Consider the following 22,919-nt stretch of genomic DNA (forward strand, 5'->3'; position numbering starts at 1 on the left):
ACCTAGGCCACGCCTACTTTTTTGAGCGGACGCTCCTCACTCAAATGCCTAATCAGCCAGTTATAACGAGCTGAGAGAAAATGAGGCTCCGCCCACTTTTGAGAAGAAGAGGAGTGGGCTATAGTTTTCATTCCTTTGGTTTCTTACAACTTTTAGAACTTTTTTTCATCGTCTTGGGTTCGCCATACTGGGGCAGGTTAACCCTTTCAAGCCGGGAGTGATTCTAGGAAAGTTATTAATTAATCTAGGATCCATCGATCAGACATAATAGTTTCTGATACTGAGACCTTTAAAAAGGCACTAACCGGTCTATTCAATGAATGTTAAACTTCTGCAGAGATAGAAAAGTGATGATGTGTTCGTTAAGTTCCACCTCCGTGTGTTTTCAAAATTATTGTGACTCTTCAATGTTGGAAGACGTCTACGAACTTTGTGTTCCAATTAGAACAGACGAAACAAGAAATCTGAAAACATTTCCTATTGAAAGTCAGACTTCGAACTTCCACTTCCCCGCTATTTGTGAATGAACCAACCTTTCCATTCTCCTTTGAATATTCCAAAATCCAAACTCATATTCATATTTTCATATTACCTATACCTTTTCCCATTCCAATTTTTCTTTTTCTTTGAATTTCAATGTTATTTTTACACCTCTCAATAATATTCTTCCTTTCATCCTATTTCCGCTCCCGGTCTTTTCCCCAGATTCTCTCTCAATCTCTTTCTATTTTTTGTCGGAAGCCTTGGGATCTTAGAATCTTATGATCATATTCTCCTCCGGAGCAGGTGTGAATCGACAATAAACCCAACACCATTATTAAACACAAGTGGTTCCGTCGTCATCCGAAGGGGCTCCAAACATATGCGAAACATTGTTTCAAGTTGTGATGAGGTAAAGAAAAGAAGCCATATGTTGGAAGTAGTTACAGTAATCTTATGTGTAATTGTGTTGTTGTAACTACCTAACAACCCAGGTGTCATTCCATCATTTCGGGCTCCATCGCTCCGCCGAAGTGTCAAAAAGTTTCTGGCTCCGTGAATCCCCCGAAACCCTCAGGGGCACAGAAATTTAATTAATTGCAAGCACATGTGGTGGTGAAGGGAACGAAAAATCGGAAGGACCCCCTTCTTTTTCTCTTTTCCTCTTTCTCTGTGTGCTCATTTGCGACTCATTAGATTTTAAATCACTCTCTTTTCCGCCGCTCCCCCAATATATTTTCTTTCTCTTCTGTTTTCTTTTCTCTTCTCTTTTTGCAACTTTGATATTACTTGTGAAACCACGAAATTAAAAAAGATCTTTTAGAGTGCCTCCCTCCAAGAAAACCGTCACAAATGGTACAATGGATGTGGCACTTTTGACGATGGATGACACCAAACCGACTACAACGACAAGTAATCAAAACGGGAGTTCCGGAGGAAATCGAGGTGAGAAATCGAAATTTGAAGGTCTAGTAAGATTCAATCTGTTCGTACAATAAGGATCCTAGGATCGCAATCAGTTGTTTAGACATTGATCTTGAGTATCCATGAAAACATTTTTTGAGATTTTTCTCCCCCGAAAAGTCTTCTCGAAATCCTGTAAATCAAAAATCTTATTCTTGCGAGATGAAAATTAAAGTGGTAAGTTTTTAGACTTGCCATTTGAGAAAGAACTGTAAAGTACGGTTTTAGATCTAAAATGTGTTAAAGCGCCGTTATATATCTTATTGCGTAGGTCACAATTAATCACTTTTTACCAAAATTTTTAAACACAGAATTTAGCTTTCATTGACCAATTTAGACCTCCGATCCTATTAATTGACCTCCTCTTTTAATTCACCACCTGACACCTTGACCGGAACAACTGGTCCCTTTTCTCTCCTCCCTTCTTATTTATTTTTATATCCAATCACAAATCAAAATGTTTCCAATTTTTCAGAGACCAGTTCTCCGATGCTACCTGATTCAGCAGACATCATGAGAATGCTTACAGATCCTTCAGGACAATTGTTTAGTTGGTTCATACAGCAAAGTGTCAGGTCTAAAAGAGTTTTTCAGCCAACGAAAGTGCCAAATGTCATCTGGAACGTATCCTTGCAGCAACTGGCTTTGATGAACAATCTCTTGTCAACGGAAACTTTCCATTTGATGCTTCTTCTCTAGGTTTTGCAGATTTATCTCCATTCTCGTCGCTTCGAAATTCTTCGAAAACTCTGAAATGTCCAAAGTGTAACTGGCACTATAAATATCAAGAGACTCTGGAGATTCATATGAAAGAAAAGCATAGTGATGCTGATGTAAGCTAGAGTTGGACAAGTGTCTCATCTCAATATAATTTACAGGTTAAGTGCATTTTCTGTGTGGAGAATCAGCCACATCCGAAGTTGGCTCGAGGCGAGACTTATTCCTGCGGATATAAGCCTTATCGATGTGATCTGTGTCGGTACAGCACAACAACGAAAGGGAATTTGAGTATTCACATGCAGAGCGATAAGCATCTACATGCCGTGCAAGAGCTCCCGAACAGCATCGGTGAGTGTGACGAGTTGGGAGTAATCATGTCCATGACCCTTATAAATTCTTTCAACGCTTTTTTTTCAGAATTCGCAGCTAACTTTGCATGTGGCGCCCCAGTCAGTCGGAGCAGTCCAATAGAAGAATCCGATGGGTCCTTAATCTGTCTCATCTGCGGAATCTACGCCACAGAATCTATACCTGAAATGTTGGATCATGTGGAGAAGGATAGATCAAGAACTTATCAAGGAGATGTTACAGTGATGAATGGAAACTTTCGATGCTATTTATGCCCCTATCAAACAACGCTGAAAGCCAACTTCCAATTGCACACAAGGACGGACAAGCACTTGCAGAAAGTTCAGACGGTGAGTAGTATCAACTTCCCTTTTCATCAGTTTAATCTGAAGAGATCTAAATTATTACCGATCCCTCATTTCTTTTCCATTTCTTCATTCTCTTTACACCGTAAATGTTCTTATTTGTGTGCGCACCGATTTGCATTCTCGCCTTCTCTTGGGTTTTCCCGCTCGATGAGAACACAACATATCGGGGTCTAATATACATAAATTCATGATTTAATGGTATAATGAGTAATATTTGCTCAAGCCATCGGACAGACGGTCTGGTATGGCGCCTCTTCGACGGGATAACTCTAACGTTTCTCAAGGTTTCTCGTGTCGAGATAATTTCGTGTCGAGATAGGATCGGAGTGAAGGAAATTTCGGAGGATAGACAGACGAATGATTGGAAAATGTTAGGTGCAGTAGGCTGAAATCAGAGTTTTGATTATGTAAACGAATTTAATCGATCATTCATCTAGTAACTTGCATAATTCTGGAATCACTGAAACTGATTATCATATATTTGACTACCCCGAGCAACTCTAGTTGGCACCATAACATAAATCTGTTATTCCTTCTACGGACGTCTCCTCCCGACAGCTGAAACACACACATTAATATTTGAAAATATTTTTGCAAACCGGTCCACATTTTCTCCCTGAATCCTCTTCCATTTCTGTTCATTTCCACTTTTCCTATTTTCCTCTGTTTTTTTTTTCTCACACATGATTCCTCATTTTACCTGTACGCCCATTAGTGCCGCGTTCCTCTCTTCTTTTTTCCTTTGTTCCTTCTCCACTAGTTTTCTCGAAATTCGAAATTCGTCTCCTCCTGCCTTCTTTTACCAATCCAATTAGTGTCTCGATGGAAACTGTACCTCTCTCCCATGGTGATGATCATGATTCCCGAAGAGACAAACTGTCAATTTGAATAAATTTAGTGATGCACAGCGGGAGTGATTTCTTCTGTTTTCTTAGCAATTCTCTTCACTCGACGGCCCCTCTATTAACCGATTAGAAAAGAAAAGAATAGGCATGAGAATGATCCTTTCACTTAACTGTCCCTCCTCCTCCTTCTCCACGCCAATAAACCTTGCCAAAGGTCGAGTATATGCTTTGCCGCCTTCCGAAGGGTTATGAGGTACGCGAACACTCCAATTAGATGGGCGGGACTTCAAGAGAGTCGATTGGTTGGAGGCCTGCTTGCTGCTTTCTGCTGGGAGGTTGATGAGTGGGCGCCCCGCCCACCATTTCACGGAGCGACACATTGCACAACACAAACATCAGGAGAACACCAATTATTTCGAATCTCGCACCGAAAATATTGACTTTTTCTAAATTGGATTTTTGTGTTTTCAATTTTTTGGAAAGTTTTTTCCGAAAGTAGTAATTCAGCCGCAACGAAAGCACCCGAAGAGCACGAAGAAATGATATACTAATTACATGGTGCCAGTATGAAATGCAGGGAAAAGTAGAGCCTTTTTCGAACTCAGTCTCTGGATAACATCGTCAGCAAGTGGAGTAGGTCTTTCAGATCAGGTTAATGCCTTACTCATACTCGGTTTTCCGTGTATTCAATGCCTAGTTCTTCCTCATTTCCTCGCTCCTCACTCCTCATCGTTTCATTATTTCATACACCTGTTACCACTTAATTCGCCCTATTATCCTCCTCATTACCTTCGATTTTTGCGGCCGAAGACGTTGACGTCGTCGTCGATTGGCGCCCTTCTTCTTCTTCTCCTCTCCGTCGAAATGAGACGATCATTTTCGTTCTATTCATCTAATCCTTCTCTTCCCGTGCCTATTCCTACCTAACCGTCGTTTTTCGTTTTTTTTTCTTCCTCTCTTACAACCAAAAACTTCTCGATTGTTCCATCTCAACTTGACGAATCAAAATGAGAAAAAGGTTTTCGTTTGTCTAGAGAAACGGTTGTTACCGTGAATTGAATTGAATGATAATTGTAGTATGAGGTGACAAAATGATCCTTTCGTGGATACCATTTGCTAGATTTCAGACTGTTATGCTCATCTTTTGGTTAAATCGTTGGGATCTTATAACTCACCGTACTAGAAATCCAATGTAAATTAGAAATCAGACTCAGCTATGTCTCTTTTCTTGACTCTGGCTCTGTGAGACATCTTTCTTAATCGAGTACTTGAGCTTAAACGAAGTGCTTCGCTAACTTTTCTCCTCTATAATTTACCTCGAATAACTCAAAATTTTCCATTCAAATTACTCGTCTCTCATGATTTCCTCTCATATGACCTAACCCATTATATACTCTCTTCTCTTCTCTATTTCTCTTTCATCTCCAAAAATTAAAGTTCCTGTCCTTAAAGTTCGGAAGTAGGCTCACTCTCCCACTCTCTCACTTCTCAAAACCCATTACTATTGCTCATTTCCGGTACTCAGTATTTTTCATCCATTTATTTCATCCCATTCTTCTCCACCTCTCTATTTGATTTCTATCCATCCAATTTGAGGTATTTTAGCTTTTTCTCTTTTTTCAAAATCGTTTTTTGAAGAAATCGTTTTCCCGCACTTTTCTCTTCTCTATTGTCTGTACCACTTGACCATTATACATCCTCTTCCTCTCCCTTCTTAAGAGTCGAGTCTATTCAAATGTGCCAATGATATTATGGCCATGTGCACTGTCTTAATCCCTTCACGGAGACCTCCTTAAGAAACTATCCATGACAGTGAAACAATAGAAACTCACTCGACTTGTTCAGAAAAACAAAAGAATCAATGATTTGCAGGCGAATCATATCCGTGAGGGAGCCCGTCCACACACTGCTATCTATCGTCTGTCAAGTACAAAAACAAGTGTTCAAGTGCTGTGTCGACAGTGTCAAGAAGTGATACCAAGCAGTGAATCCCTTCGGGAACATCGTCACTTTCTCTCAACCAAACAGTTGTGGCGATGCAAACTCTGTAGTCAGGAGTTCGATTCCGTCACTCAAGCGATCGGTGAGTCTTTTGCATTTCGGCTGTTCGAGCGGCAAGGGGCGGAGTCTAATCAGATAATAGACAATTGTTATATCTATAGAAGTTTAAAAACTTCGAGACGATTAGTTTTGGCACATAGGTGACATAGCAACGGTCTGTCGTCTATCCTCTTCGAAGGGGGCGTGGTCTATTTTGAGAAGACCCAGAGCGTGCAAGTCTTAATATTCAATTTTTGTGACCTGACTGACACAAGATGCCACATCTTGGAAAATCTCTAACCTTCCCTAGATCCTAGGTTTTGATACTGATTTCCAGAAATTTTCTATTTTGATTTCTGGGCGGTGGACCCTGTTAGATCATCGGGCATGAAGTCGGAGCATCAACTGGAAACAGTCATTCTGAGTCTTGTCTCACACCTGAAGACTATTAATTTCGAGTTATGAAGTGACAAACAAAGCTCAGAACTTCTTACACCAACAAGACTGTCAAAACTATCGAAGTCATATAATCTGACATAATTTCATTTTCCATTTTCACTCCTCCCCCTCTTGTCCTTTTGTGTCCTTTTTCACCAATGGTTTCAACTGTTTCCCTTCTCCGACACCGCACACACGAATCCACTTGTACCTCTAATTACGGTCAACAAGTTTGCGGGTTTAGTTTAGTGAATGAATCAAAATGAATAGTGCGACACAAGAGACAACCAACTGGGGAGGTTGTGGAGGGACAGCCCTTTCAAAACATAATCCTTGCATTTCATTATAAGGTCCTCCTCCTCCTACCAAAGTCTCCAATTCCTACCAATTCCATCGGCCTTGACAGCGGTTTATATTCATTTCATTTGACACCCCATTGAATGTTTTTCACAATCTCTGTTAATAAAGCCGGTGTATAGGAATATATGTGTTGGCGCCAGGGTCTCATATAGGCACCACCGAATGAATTCAATGAATATGTCTTTAGTTCTCTTTTTACTACTCCGCCACCTCTTTTCCTCTCAAAAACAGTCATTGATGCGTATCGGAATTATAATCGCGCATTTATATTATTGTAGGACACATGACTTGCCACGAGCCGTCCACTTGGCCCAACGAAACACACGGTAAGTCTCAAGTTTTTGGTTGGAATTAATTTCTGTCATTCTGTTTTCGTTTTTGTACGCTGTGTCTCGTTTTGGTTGTTACTGTGTTTTGTGTGTGTGTCAAAACTGGTCCAATTCCAGTTTGGTTCAGCTAGGTCGGGATTGAACTATAGAAAAAACCGATCTGAAAGTCTAGCTGGGAGTATACTGTATACGGTAATCGAGATGCATTCTAGATTTCCCTTTGTTTCAACTTGACTATTCACACAATCAGCTTCACAACATGCTCCCTAGAATCCAAATTTCCCTCGAAACTTTCCAAAAATTTTGGCCCAAAAAAGGGCCCCATATCAATCTCTAGATTAGTCTCTCCAGCTTTTCCAAAAAATTTGCACCTTTCTCCCAAGAGACTATTCTCTCCAAAACACACCAATTGATGAATCGTCTTGTTTCTTCTCAAGATACCAAAATTTCGAAAAAGAAGAAGGAAAAGGCGTCTAATTTGCTCCATGAGCTAAGAAATCTCCTAGTTGTACATATACATACATAGGGCCCATTCAATCCAATCATATTTTGTTTTGTCTAATCTCTCCTATTCTGCCAATCAGAAGAGAATTGGGGGGAGGGTCTCCGCCACCCGTCCGTCATCGAGTTCCGCAATTAGTCGGCTATTCTCTCGGAGCTCCAAAGGAGATTGAGCACTGCTTAGATAAAAGAGAGGGGCAATTTCTAAGAATTGACTAATCTTAGAAATTATCTTCATTTCATCCGAAAAGAAATTTGGTGAAAATTTGGAAATTTCGCGAAAATCGGGAAAACGAAGACTTTTGAGCCAACCTAAGAGGGAGACAAAAAGACAAAAGACAGTGAAAATTGATACCCCTCTGGGGCATCCGGGATACCGCGCAAAAACAGTACAAACATAAGATCTTCTCATTTTTTGTGTCTATTTGTAAACGAGGCTCCATCCTTCTATTTCCTGTGTCTCTTCTCGCCTTTTTCAGTCCTGATACGTATATGATGATGATGAATCAAGATAGTTTTGGGAAGGGAACGACACTGAAACAACATTTGCATTTTTATTTTGTATCATCATCTATCATAATTTGAATCATTGATGCGTCGGGAGAAATCACAAAATGATCATCTTCGTCTCCTCAAAATCAGAAAAAGAAAAACCATTTTTAGTATTATGTACAGTCAATAAATGTGTCACTCTTCGAGAGGAAAACGAGCCTTTTCTTCATAAATTTTCCCAAAAAAATTTGTTCATTCTGGCTTTCTCTCGACTTGACAAACATTGCCTTTTTTCAACATTTCACTCTTTCTCTTCATGTTGATAATGATACGGTTTTTGATGTTATCGATTGATTGGAAAAACTTGATGAAAACTGTGTTTTCTAATGTGGGAGAGTTGGGGGTTGGGATTCATTAGTTACTAATACAGTATGATGGAATTAGGTTCGGAGTTTTTGACACCTGATTACAGTAATAAGATAGGTTAATCATTATGATAAAACAAAAAGATGAAAGGAGAGGTAAGTACGCAATCGTAGCTCATTCCTAGTACAGAACTCCTCACAGTCAGACCCCAACCCCTCAAATTCGATACCTTGACGAGCTCAACCCACCAAGTTCAGAATGCATTTATCAGACTTGTAAATCTCGAGAAAAGAGCCAATTTCGGAGGTTTTGAAAAAAGTCCCGGATAAGAAAAAAGTTTAGTTAGAGAGTGAGTCTTTTCTTAACTTGGAGATGGGTGACGGGAAGATGCTCATGCTCATCTCAAGCTGCCAATCTTGCACATTAAGCAATTGGCTCATTGGCATGCTCTTCTCAAGGCTCCTTGTCCTCTGGGTCCCAACAAGAAGTGGGCACCCATCTCTGTCTCTACCCTTCTGGCAAGGAGTCATCCCGTTTGATATCTGCTCCCGAGGGACCGCCCATCCCCTTCTAGATCGGCGGACCGGCGCCGCCCAACACCCCGAAAAAGAGCACAAACTTTCTAATGTAATGGGCCGGAATTAGGAGAAGAACAAACGAGAGAGGAGGCCTCGGAGCTTACGAACTGATTTGGTGGGGTGGAGCCAGGGGGGGTCTCGTTTTGTTTTCTTGTCAAGAATAAGAAGAGAAGAAGAAGGAAAAGAAGGCGCCGGCTAGTTAGTGGTTAAACGAATCAAGTCGAAATGTGATAGATGTGCCGCCAATTTAGGGTCCCCAGAAGCCTCTGATTTTGCACATTCATTTTTCGCTTCTATACACACCAATTTTGTACATCCTGAGACACATTTTCGGCATCGCTTCATTCATCTGCCACGTCATGTGTGAAGACGTGTTCTTTTTAGATTTAGGAAAAACGAGGGACCACAAAGTTTTTGGAACTTTAGGACTTTTTTTCTGATGAAGTCGTGAGGTTTAGATCTGAGGTCGCATCTAAGGACTCTAATCACACGATCAGACTTTCAGTTTTCAATTAGACTAAATCTGATTCCACATAGTTCTAACTCTAATAGCCTGTCTCATTCCATTCAATACAATTCGATTCCATATATTTCTATGCCCTCTTCCTTAAAGTGATGATGATGATGCATCATATCATCAAACAAATCAAACATATCATCTTCATCATGTGAGAAAAATTTTCAATTTGAGATGGTTCTCTTCCTTCTTTTCTATGTTTGGATTTCTCGGCGCCGCGTCATCCTCCTCCTCTCCTCCTCTTAAAAACTATATACACCTTGTTGGCTCCCTCACATTATATGGTCGCCAATTATTTTATTCCTCATTCGTTCATCTCTTTCGTCTTATTTTCTAGAGAACGCTCCTCCACCATCATTTTTCTTTCTCTTTTTTGAATCAACTGTACATATAGTCGTGTGTATTGTCAACATGAATAATAATTATGAGCCTTTAAGAGGAGACCAGCGCGTCAAGAGACGGGCGGCACGGTCATCACAAACACAAAAATTTTCCCATAATTACCATTTCTAAGGCGTTAGGTGCAGGGCTCCCTTCATCTTTCTTTTCTAATATCTGCGACGGTTTTGATTTCTCTGAGTCTCTCCGTGTATCCATCTGTGTGTCCGTGCATCTAGATGTCCGTACATGGACTTTGTCTACAATAGCCTTGATCCGAAAATAAATCTGTCCATCTGGATGTCCTGGTGTCTATTCATACCTGTCCATAGGAAAACTAATCCTGATTCCTAGTCTTGTCTCGAAATATCTCACATGTTGCTAACTAGTCTGCATATCCAGATGTCCGGATGTCCCTGTGTCATAGTCTCACATTTTACCTCCCTCCCTCGTTGTCTCACCTCAAATAATCATAATCATCAAGTTGGACACACAGCCTAAAAAAGCCATAAATTCGTTTGTCGATTCCGGTCGGTTCGATCAGAAATAGTCAAAGAACACCATATATAAATCAGAGAAATAGAGAAAATTTTCCTCTTCCCGGGCCGCTCCTCCTCAATTTCTCTATTTATTTACAGCTCTCTTTCTCTCTCTTCCTTTTCTTTTTCCCCTCGAATCGACCCCTCTTTTCCATCTCTTTACAGTAATCATCGTCATCATGATAAGCTCCGCCCATTCTCTTATTTGCGCAAAAGGTGATGAATCAATTGAGGAGATGATCGGGGCAATCCTAACAAATTAGTCATTTTGGAAAAGGAGACTCCGCCCACTTTTACAAAAGAAGACACACTCTAATTATTCCCCGCTTGGATCACTGATATACATATTTCTTCTGATAATGTTTGGATTCTTACCATGCACATTTTGAAGTTTATTGAAAAAAGACCCTCTAGGTATTTATAGCTGGAAAGGATCAGAGCATCTTATTGTTGTTCGCATGCTCGATAGTTGTTTTTATCAAATTCTTCAGTGATTCCAGTTATAATTTTTCCTTTTTCAGACTTCAAATTGATGGAGGACGCGGCGTATGCGTGTGCCGGATGTGATTTTACAACAAGTGAGTTAATTTGTTTTGTGTGGATTCTTGAAACAAGTACTCGATTGAAAACTTCTAAAATAAAATAAATACATAGACTTAGATATCAAACAAAAAAATAGCGGCCTGTATCTCGCTAGCTCCAAAAAAAGCTCAGAAATTTTTTTTACATAAGCTATCAAGTGGTTCTAACAATATTCTATCAAGATAGATTATTTAAATTGTATTAATATTACCCCGAGAAATAGTTGATACCGATTCACCAGTAGTACTGTGAGCTGCTGATGGTCAGCCATTATAGAGCCTAACCATTCTGGATCAAACACTATCCAGGCGATTCCCCAAAGTTCGGAAAAAAGTTCTCTAGACAAATTCAAACAATTCGAGTCTCTTATCAGTCTTATCAGTATTTCTCTCCCGAGGTCATTAACAGCTTCTTCTCTTTTAATTCGAATATTTCACCGACCTCTCTTTTTTTTTGTCACCAACCTTCTTTCCCTGATCTGTACTAGTACTTCTCCTCCCTTTTTACATTCATTCACATAGGTAATACACCCGCCAACAATTTGACTCATTAATAGCCCCCCTCTCTTCATTTCTGTATGTCTCTATGTTCCCCCTAACCAATTTAATTGGCAACTAATTCTGCCCCGCACGACGGCTCAAACGATGCGCGTCGCCCGGTCGCCCCCGTCGTCCCGAGATTCTGTGACCGGTTTTCAGAATAGGAAGAGATGATGTCTCTCCCCCTTTAATTTATTTTCATTTTTGTTACTCTCCCCGAGAGTGATGATGACTGTTTTATTTTATTGAGAGAGAGAGAGGAGGCATCATCATCATCATCAAGGGGTGAAATGAAAATAGGGCCAATAATTATGGGTTAGAATCTGGCACTTTTCAATTCCAATTCTCTCAAATAAATGAATTTACTTTTTTTCTGCATATATTACTTCTTCTTCATCTATTCTTCTGATGCTCTCCCTCAATTCACTCCTTTGATATTTTGCCGCTGCTTTTCGGCACTAATTTCGCGCCCTCGTCTTGCTCGCCCGCACACGGGTCGCCGCCTTTGATCTCGACCGCCAACCCATTTCATTTCATTATGAAAATGATAATAATAATCATAATAATTATGCGCCCCGCTCTCTTTCTCGGCTCCATCCGGGAAAATTGGAATAATGATAAGAGATACAGGCATGCAGAAAGATGATAAGATGCGTGTCGGGGCCTCTTTTGATAAACTTAGAGAAGAGGTGGAACATCAAAAGGAACACATTAAAATAACTTTCTTACCTAACGTCTATTAGTACTAAAACTAGAGAATAAGCGTCACGGTCTTTTTAAAATAGTGCGTCGACTGGTCTAACTAAGGTATGCTAGGGATGTCAATCGGTCTAATGGGCTCTGACAAATCTTAGAATGTAATAATTAGAGAGTGAGATGTCAAAAACACCTTGAGCGTATTTCATTGAAAGTCAGAAGTTTAAGAATATAGAGAAATTAATCTGTGCATATGACACACAGATTATCCAGGTCGCCTAGCTTGGTTTTACAACTCAGTGCTGGATCAAATCGATTCGATAACCTAACTGAACCCAGCCAAACTAAACTAAATAAATAAAACTTGAACTAAGTTTACACCTCCACACTCTCTCTTTGGCTCCGCCTGCGTTGTTTTTCCTTGAAACTTGTTGACTCAAAAAATAATGTACTGTTGCAAGACATTTCAAAGATTAGAAATTTTAATTTCAAAATTTCAGAAGACGTGTCGGACTTTGAAGAGCACGCGAAAGCACACGAAGAGGAGGCGTCGTCTGGCGGCGAGGGTGCCTCTTCACAGAAGGCGTGTGCTCTCTGCTTGGAACCAACTGCGGATCTCGAAAAACACCTCGTAGAACAACATCGGATTGCTGAAAGTGCAATTGAGAAGTTCCTTGTGACAGAACGGACTGCAAAGTGAGTTTCTTCCTTTTGTTTGGTCTAGACTAAAATTTTCTATTTGGGAATTTCGGGCTAACGAAGAGCTAGAAAGACGTATATTTAGTTAGCAGGTCACGCTCGTTGCCAGAATCAGTTCACCCCAATTCAGTTCTCATACTTCAGTTTTCCACCTCATACCCTCATCTCGTCCCATTTCATTTCCGGTGGGGTGCTAAAACTTGGCCGTAATAAAATCATGCTTTTAGGCAATCAATTTTTCGGAAGATGGGTGCGTCCATCTTCTCTCCTCAACCTAGAATTACCATTACTGTAAAGTTTGCAAACTTTGATTCTAGGATTCTAGGTCTCTCTTGTTTGCTCACTATCTCGAATTTCCGGTTTCATGAATTTCTGGCGCGCTTTGAGCGCATTCTACCTAGGTTCAAGTGTGAGAATGCTGGGGAACAATAAGAGCGTCTCGGGAAACTTCGGAATCGAGCACAAGCATTTTATTGCAAGCCGTAGAATTCCAGATTCAAAGTATTTTTGATTAAAACATTGATTCAAACATTTTGGTGTTCTAACGATTTCTGCGTCTCTGCGATTAGCTCGAACTATCTCTCATTGCAATTAGTACTACAAATAGGAGCGGACGAGGTGGACACGGGCGGTACGATCCGATTTTGCATATTTTATGCACGTCGCCTCGAATTCCTCCTGTTTCGCCTTGTCGTCGTTGTTGTTTACTCGCTCTAAATTCTCTACGATTTGCCTCATGATGATCGTATTATATTGATTAATCATTTTTAGTTGTTGGTTAGGTTTGTCAGATGAATGATGTTCCAACGACGCATGCTTCCAAAAAGAAAAGCTGAAATTTCGTCAGTTTTGAAACCACTCTTTTCTTCTCTCCGAACTCCCATAAAACATGGAGCTTTTTAAAATATAGTCGTTGCGATCAAGACCTATCCTCATACAATTCCTCTTTCCACATTTCCAACTGATCCAATAATTAGGGCTAGACCATGAGACATAAGGGGGACCGGATAATTAGTGAGTCGTGTCGAATTCTGGGTCATTACGCCATTCCCACGGAATTTGCGGGGCGATAGGCAATACGATTCGGACAGGAAAACAATTCATTGAGACTCAGAAAAGAATGAAAGAGAGAGACGGTTAATTTTATTCGATGTTTCAAACCTGTGAGGATAATGAGATGTCTTGTGTGTATTCCATATGGGTATACTAACAATCCAGGCTCCAATATCACAATTTGGTTTTCTATCAACCATAGTTTCCAAATTTTCAGTCTAGAAGATCAGAATTTCTTTCTGACTTTTGTAATATTGACTACTAAATGCGTCATCATTCAATCTCGTTTCCCTCTTCATAAACACACAGACACCTATCATATACCATCAAATGTTGTTTTATTTTCCTCCAATCCTTCCCAAATTTGGTAAATGTTTGGAAACATTGCAAATGTCTTCCATTCTCAACACGTCCTCCTCATATCATATTATTCATTCAGATAGTTTTAGGAGTCAGAACGGGGGGCCACGTCATCAACACATTAGTAGTTGAGAAGAAGAAGAAGAACGGGGACGACCTTTTTCTCATCGTTTTTTTTATTTCTGCGTTGAATCATAATTGATTGTTAAACTATTTCTTTACTCCCGCCTCCAGAGCAAAGGGACCCACCAACTATTACTACTTTGAAGGGTGACCTATTTGCTCTTGTTACAATTTGGGATCTTCGGGAGTAAATAATACTAGAGACGGACCAGGTAATCTCCAATTAGGCTTATGGTAGGGGTTGGATTAGGAAGAAAAGACCTGGATAGGTTTATTCTTATTATACCAGAAGAGAACCAGCTGGACGGTTGGGCCCAGCCTGGCGCATGTTCGACGCGTTCTGTAGAAACTTTTCCTCTTCACACTGTCCAGGCTCTAGATCAATCCACGATTTTCCTCATTTTCACTCCTCCTTTTTCAATCTCATTCCTTCATTACAACATTCCCCTTATCAGCAATAGGAGCTCTCTTTTTTGATTGCCTCTCGGCCGTAATTGAATTTTTTCGGATTTCTTTCTCTCTACCTCTCACATTTTTTATATTCCTTCTCTCCCTCTCCTCATTTTCTTTTATTTCTTCTGTTCTTTTTGCACAAGAAAGTGTAAATGGGACAGAGTGATTGGAAAATGAAAACGATGTAGAAGAGGTGGAAAAAGCTGACTCATTTTTCTCAATTTTCTCTTTATTTAAACGTTTTCATCTAACTCGAACAAAACTGTTTCCTCATTTTGTTATTTGTGATAAACGATCGTTTAGTTTTTTTTTTGGTTCCGTTTGGTAGTCAAGGACTATACGTTTCGAACTGATCTAGAAGAGTCAGCCGGTCTTATGACTTAAGCAGTCTAGTTAACTTCGTTTTAAACCCGAAATCCTTCCTCAATTATAACTTTTCATATATTTCAGAGAAGCCTCCTGTTCGACCTCCACTACCTCCGACCCCTCCTCTTCAGAATTCCCTCATCGATGTTCCAAATGCTCGATGGCATTCCGAAGTGAATCTCAGCTTCAAACACATTCCCTTAAACACGTATTCAATAGTTTTCATAAGTGTCCCACGTGTGGAGACTCTTTCGATGAGAATAGTATTGTGGTGAGTTTCAAAATATCTTTAATTCTCTATGATCGAAAAATCTGAACGTTTTTTACAGACTCATATGCTAGAACACACAAAAGAGGAATGTGAGATGTGCTCAGAAACGTTTCCATCCAAAGAATCATTCCTGTCTCATCTGAATTCGGCACGCCATTTACAGCAGGCGAAAAAGCAGTTGGAGACTTCGAAGGTTGACTTGAATTCTCAGGTTAGTAAGGGAGAATTAATATCTTATTAAAAAGAGATTGGTGCCTTGATGTCTAGTAAATGGTTTGACACCTGAAAGTCTGGGCTCACGCTTTCTCTATTTACTAATAGAATACCCCTAAACTTATAAAAAGTACAAGCCCCTTCTCTCTCTCTCTCAAAAGATTCCCAGTAGTCAACTACCGTAACCCACCACTTCCTCTAATCAATGATCAATCAACGAATCAGATTCTTTATCACCCTTTTTCTCTCATTTTCCTCCGTCTCTTCCTCTGTTCCAATCTCTTCTCCGCCACCGCTTTTCCGTCTCTTCGCTCGGCGATCAGAGCGCTTTGCACAATTACAGTACCCATTTAATAATTGATTTTCTTTTAGTCTTTTGCCGCCGCTTCTTCTTTTGCTTCTTTGCGCCTCCGAAGAAGCAAGAAAAGATGAAGTGCCGACAAAAAACAACATTAGAAATTATTACACTTTTATGATACTGATGACGATGAAAGCAGCACAGGGTGATGTTGAGATGTAGGGCTCATGGAAATAATAATAATAATAATCTATATGAACTGGTTCCATTGGAGAAAAGGGAAAGAACAGAAGAATCTCATTGAGTCTCATTGGGTTTTATGGGGAATTCTAACAACTTGGATGAGAATTTCACAGAATGAACTTCCGAGAAATTTTCAAATTTTGAACTCACTTTTGTCTAGGTATCTTTTTGATTTAATTTAAAATGAAACTAGTTCAAGATACTCCGGCTTTAAGGGAACTATATAAAACCGTTGAGTTTCATCTTTCTTACAAATTTTGAAATTTCAGACAAATCTGAAGTCCTAATTTGATTTTTTGTTGGTTCTTACTAAATCAGAACGAGTAGGCATGAATTAATTTTTGTAGTTCATGTCTGACGTTTTCTAGTTTTTCAATCGTGAGAAAAAGAGGGCGTGGCCTGAGAGGCACTAATTTCTCAAGTGTGTACTACAATCCAGAATAAATTCCCGGAAATCAAAAAGTCAACAATACGAACCAAACACTTTTTGTTCTTTACCCGATTTGCGAGATTTCTTTCAAAAAGTTCCACTTCCTGTCATATTTGCTCATCCCTTTCAATTACCGTACCCATTATCATTTGGCTGAAAAAGGGCCGCCCGGTCATTCTCTCTTAACCAATCGTCTCTGAATTGGAAATGAATTGTTGTATAAATTGTGCGCTCTCTCTCTCGTTTTCGCGCATTTCCTTCCAACTATTTGTACAAAACCTTCATCATCCAAAAAGGCACCGGGGTGAGAAAAAGAAGAAGAAGAAGAAGAGGTGTACGTGTCTTTAGTTGTGGTCGACAAACAAACAGGGCCCCCTTCTTCTAAATTCGTGTGAAATAGATGAGGGCAAATAGGACAAAACGAATGAATTTATAAGAAGAATAAGACGATTTGTTGTACCTTTATGAGAGGAGGCGAAGGGGCTGGCAAAGCCGATGACACCGACTGTACAATCATATCAAAATGTCTTCTTTACAGGACCCATCATCATCTGAGAAACAACGTATCTATGTGTGCAATGTATGCAAACAATCTTATCCTCAAGCCGCTAATCTTGACGTTCATATGAGGTCGATGACACATCAAAGTAGAATGAGCCGGTTAGCCGAATTAGTTGCAAATGGAGATGTTGATGGAGACAAAACAGTTTTCGAGCAGCCAGGGATCCCAGCTCCCACGATACAGAGCTACATTGAGACGGTACGATTAATTAGCTGATTTTGTGGATTTACAAATTTTGAGAAAAATATAACCTCGATCACGGAATTCTGAAATCTAGAAAAGCCACAGTAATATCATTTTTGAAGGATTTTCAAATTAGAGAGTAATTGGAATTTAAGAAGCGATTTCTATAGAATTGACCCGGTTTTCCCACGGTAATTAGAGTTCCGATCACAACAACTACATTATTCCATATGAAAAACAAGTAGATTAAATCTCCCGGCTCTATTTTGAATATTTAAGAACGTCCTTCTAACACTCATACAATTTGTTTTCTAACTCTGGAACGCTCCAGATTTCAGAAACCAATCGAAGACCGAGTTTCGTTGATTTAATTGTTTCCCAAATGATTCATCAGTTTATGAAACGTCACGAATTATTTATAGCCATCGAGGCAAAGTTTTATGATCTTGGGAACAAATCGTTTCTGGAATTTCGAAATTTTTCGAAGATTTTATTAGAGATTTCCATGAGAACTCCTATCCTTGATATATTCTTGCGGGTCTCTCGACTTTTCTATATGTTTTTTGAAAATTTAGCCTGATTTCGAAAATACCGTACTTCATCTTTCGAAAACGATGTCTTCCTTTCAATATGGTTTCGAAATTAGAATTTTATTTTTTTCCTTCTTCTCTCCCTAATTCTGTTTTTTTTCAGACAGCCAACCAAGTTTCAATGAACGATTTGATGTCTCTTCTCAGTCGAAGTGAATCTGATGAAATGCGGGAAGAAGTGAATGGACTCCAAGTTCTGACACAAATCAAAGTATACGGGGAACCGAAAATTACAAATTTGGTGCCAGGATTAGAAGGAAAAGTCGACAATATCGCACTGTTTGACGACCAACAAGCAGCTGAAATTTCGAAGATCGATTGCGGTGCCTGTGGTCAACAAATATCTGGAATCCTTGCATTAAATCTCCATTATGAAGAATCTCATTCCTCAAAAATCCCGAGTGAAGTGTTGAAAAAGTTTGGAGAAAGGATATTATCAGCAGTTGAGGAGAAGCTGAGTAGAGAGAACTCAGTGAGAAATGACGGGTCACAGAGTCCTCAAAGTGATGATGAACCGATGGAGAAGAAAATTAAATTAGAGAATATGCTACCGGATATGGATAAAAATGCAGCAGCTAATCAATTCGCCATGTTCCAACAAATGATGAATTGTTTGCCATTTATGGCACCTCCTGGATCTGCAGGATTCGGTGGATTCTCACCAGAAATGTTGAGTCAACTGATGAATCCAGCGGCGGCGGCGGCTGCGGCTGCGGCAGCTGCTGCAAATGCAGCTAACAATTCACCGGCTAAAAGAGCAAGAACGAGGATAACGGATGATCAGTTGAAGGTGTTAAGGTATGCTATTCTTATAATTTTGTACACCAAAAAATGAAATTCTGGAAGTGCTTGCAATTTTCTGTGAGCAATGATAGTTTTAAACATTGCTATTTGACCTCAAACTAAAACTCATAATACTATTTTTTTAATTCGTCGATCCCGTCTTTTAGTTTTTTGATTAAAACACTTCTGCTGGTTTAACTCAGTTTCTCCTTCTCCAGTTTCAATTATCTCAATATCGTGTTCCAATTTTTCACAACAATCTTCATTAAAATAATGGGGAGACATGACTTTTGAGATGAGGGGGATACTGTAGTTTGTGGGAGGGACTGTCTACCCCCTCCCGACAATGAAAATGAATTGCAAACAATAGGTGGGAAAGAAGAGGAAAATGGTTGAGCGACCAGGCACTGAACAAAATGAATGAGAATGAAGAACAAACATTGGTTGCCTCTGCTGCGAAAATGAATCGAATCAATCAATTTTCTCTTCTGGAAAAACAACGAAAAGTTTTCTGGATTGGGGAGGGGAAGAGACGAGAGAATGATGCGGGGGCTGGCAGTTTAAGAGAGATTTATGATTTCAAACAGAGACGCTTTAGACCGATTTTTGAGGAAACAACTGATAGAATACTGTAGTTCCTTCGGGAACTCTGCTCTGTATTTCCTCCTCAGTGAAATCAATGAGATTGCTCGCTTTTGTAGTCAATATAGTAGTTTTCCCATGAGAGAATGCTGAATCCATAAATGAAAAGCTTTCTGATTTCAGGCAATACTTCAACATCAACAACTCTCCATCAGAATCTCAAATAAAAGAGATGTCCCACAAGTCGGGACTTCCGGAGAAAGTGATCAAGCACTGGTTCCGCAACACACTTTTCAAGGTTTGTTTGACCGATTCTTTGTTTATTTATCATATTATTATTGTTAGTAGAAAAGGTATTACTTGAGGAAATGGGAGAGGTGAGAACCCACCGCATGAGCGAGAGAGAGAGTAATTAGTCATCGGATGAATAGGAAAGAGCAAATAGAATAGAAAAGGAGGAAAATGTTTTAATGTCAGAAAGAGTGGGGACCAATAGTACCAGGGGGACACCATTTAATAGTTTTGATTACGATTTCCGTTTTTTTAGGTGACTCATGATGGGAATATATATCATATTGATAAAAGTTTATGTATTCTTAGGACAATATTAGAAACTAGTTGGGAGGGAGCAAATGATCAACTCATAGATGATAATATATTGGGAACCAAAGAAATCCATAACTTTCCAGGAACGACAACGTGACAAAGACTCCCCGTACAACTTCAGCAATCCCCCTCAAATGGGAATTGATCTCGATATGTATGAAAAGACTGGAGAGACGAAAGTACATTCTCTGAACAACGACAATGCTCCAAAATCGGAACTCAGTTCTGCCAGAGCAACCCCCACAATTCCTACTCCAACACCTCTTCCATTGGTAGTTGAAGAGAAAAAAGTGTCTGTGTCGGAACCGAAAAGTGCATCTTCATCTGCGTCATCTTCTCAATTGAATCTCCAAGCTATGCTATCCCAGATGCAAAATAATGTGAACTTCTTCGATGCAACTAGTTTTATGGCAGCTGCTACGAATCCAATGACTCCATCGACACCATCTTCATGTAATACAACTTCAAGTGGACGACGAGCCAATCGAACAAGATTCACAGATTTTCAATTGAGAACTCTCCAACAATTCTTCGATAAGCAGGCTTATCCGAAGGACGATGATTTGGAAGCTTTGAGCAAGAAGTTGCAATTGAGTCCACGGGTTATTGTTGTATGGTTCCAGAATGCAAGACAGAAGGCTAGAAAGATTTATGAGAATCAACCGAATCACGAGAATTCCGATCGATTTGTAAGGACACCTGGGTCTAATTTTCAGTGCAAAAGGTTTGTTACATCTTGACTTTTCCGAAATCACATTGATATATTTTTAGATGTAACCAAGTGTTCCAAAGATACTACGAACTCATCCAACATCAACAAAAGAAATGCTATAAAGATGATGGAGCTGCTCTTGCCAGTGATAACAAAAGTGTAGAAGAGTCCCTGACAGAAGAAGAAAAGGCTCAACTCCTAGCTCAACAACAGATCACTCAACTCGCCAGTAGTCTCGAAATGCCAAAATTCCAGCCAGCAGATCTTCTGAAAATGATTGGAGCTTCTTCATCTGGAGCATCTACTTCTGATGTTTTGATGAAGATGTGCGAGAATATTTCTGGCACGGGGTTTCACAAAACCTGCTTATTCTGCAATCAAGAGTTCCGGGATAAAGCAGTGATGACGGAGCATATGAATCAGAAACATCCTCAGCACATGTTACTTCCGAACTTTGATCTGGATCTGATGCCGGATGCAGGGGCGGAGCTTCTGATGGATTTCAAGGAGTCCGCATTGGACTTATCTGGGTCATCTGTAGACTATCGAGATTCCATTTCAACCAGTCCACCACGATCAGAGGATGATGTTCTCACGGAAGCATTGGATGATTCCACATTTGCTGCGTTGGGAATTCCTTTGAATATTCCCGGAGGACACTCTGGATCTGGATCAGAATGTCGTTCTCCTGCCAGCAATAAAAGATTTCGAACTCATCTCACTCCGATGCAAGTTCAAATGATGAAAAGTGTATTCAATGAATACAAAACACCGTCAATGGCTGAATGTGAGCTTCTTGGAAAAGAGGTTGGACTTCATAAACGTGTGGTACAAGTCTGGTTCCAGAATGCTCGAGCCAAGGAGAGGAAGACACGTGGAGCTGTTGATGAGGACTCGAGATCTGGAGAATTGCATTGTGAACAGTGTGATAAGACATTCGGAACTCGGTTAGCACTTCAAGATCATCTCTTCACTTCGGAACATGTCGGAATTCTAAGAAATCAATTGAAATTAGAAGGAGTCTCTGAGTTGACGACGGCTTCTGTAACCGAGTGCTCTCCGGAGAAAAAGTGAGTTGGATGAGAACAAGGTTTAATCAAGTTTTAACTGTGTTCAATTTCAGAACCAAATCTTCCAACCAATTGGACCTTGCCAGTTTGCCATTCTTTAACCCTCTAATAGACATCCAAATCTATGGAACTCCGATTCAATTTCTTCAAGTTCCCGAAGATATCAAAAAACAAATTGCTGATGATATAGCAGCTGGAAAGTCTCGAACTGTCTTCTCTCAAGATGGTTTACCACTCGAACAACTGAAAGAAGCTCTTCCGGAAAATGAGAAATCCAGTTTGTCCACTGTACAAAAAGATGTGAGTTTTAAAAAGAAACGAAAGATCTGATTCTAATTTACCACTCAATTTCAGGTTGGATGGGCGTGCCCAGGTTGTACATTTGTCTTCCAAGAAGAAAAGAAGCTCCGTGATCATCAGAAATCAATGTGCCCCTGTGATAAGGTGAGTCGAGATGTCATCCTGATTCAAATATACTAATTCTTTCATATTTTTAGACATTAACTCTGGTCCAAACTCACTACTCATGCAAATCGTGCAAAAGTGATTTCTGTCTTCAATCCGAATACATTTTCCATCTCTCAATGCCTCCTCATACATCGCCATAGTCACCTCATGTTGTCACATTTTTGCCCCGTTATTCATCTAATTTCTGTCCCATTTCCATTCGTCCCGTTGTCCATCCCTTCCCCTTTCCCACACTCAAACAAACCAACTCACCCAGATGCCTTCCCTGAAAACTCTTATCCCGATCTTATTGCCCAATTTCCAGAAAACTTAATGAAAAGTTTTCTATAAAACACACTTTGTACTAATTATATTCAAGTTCCCAAACTCCCCCAAAACTCCCGCTTTATGACACAAAAACTGGTTTATTTTTCCACGATTTTTTCAAAGCTTTCCTCATAATAAGTTTTAATAAGCCCCGCCTACATTTCTTCCTCCAATCCATGCACAATTTTAGTCAATCAGTTATTAGGATTTTTTCACTGAAATTTATGTTTCCCTCCTACTATTTCCTATTGATAGCAATAGTAGATACAATATTTTATCTTTTTTAATAGATTTTTATTTAGTTTTCTTCATTTTTGTGTCCTCAGATAGTCTCTGTGAGCCTTATTTCAGTTGCAATAATCACTCGGATTTTCTATGGTACGCAATAATAATAATGACTTTTTGAAAGTAATAAAAATGAAAATAAAAAACTTATAAATTGTTCTCTTTTTCAAAGCATGAAATCAAA

General features: G+C 39.7%; 1 protein-coding gene across 1 annotated transcript; it reads left to right on the forward strand.

Moving 5' to 3' along the window:
- Window positions 1-1,340: 1,340 nt before the first annotated feature.
- GCK72_001376 (uncharacterized protein) lies at window positions 1,341-22,284 on the forward strand (the record flags this gene model as incomplete). Its single annotated transcript, XM_053722937.1, has 19 exons — window positions 1,341-1,425; window positions 1,919-1,993; window positions 2,038-2,276; window positions 2,322-2,511; window positions 2,581-2,861; window positions 5,597-5,807; window positions 6,841-6,888; window positions 10,784-10,840; window positions 12,580-12,775; window positions 15,218-15,404; window positions 15,463-15,615; window positions 17,127-17,348; window positions 18,027-18,721; window positions 19,472-19,586; window positions 19,978-20,618; window positions 20,666-21,676; window positions 21,730-21,976; window positions 22,031-22,120; window positions 22,174-22,284. 19 exons carry the CDS (start codon window positions 1,341-1,343, stop codon window positions 22,282-22,284), a joined length of 4,854 nt encoding a protein of 1,617 aa, XP_053591582.1.
- Window positions 22,285-22,919: the final 635 nt, after the last annotated feature.

The sequence above is a fragment of the Caenorhabditis remanei genome, chromosome I, assembly GCF_010183535.1.
Source record: "Caenorhabditis remanei strain PX506 chromosome I, whole genome shotgun sequence".
Lineage (NCBI taxonomy): Eukaryota > Metazoa > Nematoda > Chromadorea > Rhabditida > Rhabditidae > Caenorhabditis > Caenorhabditis remanei.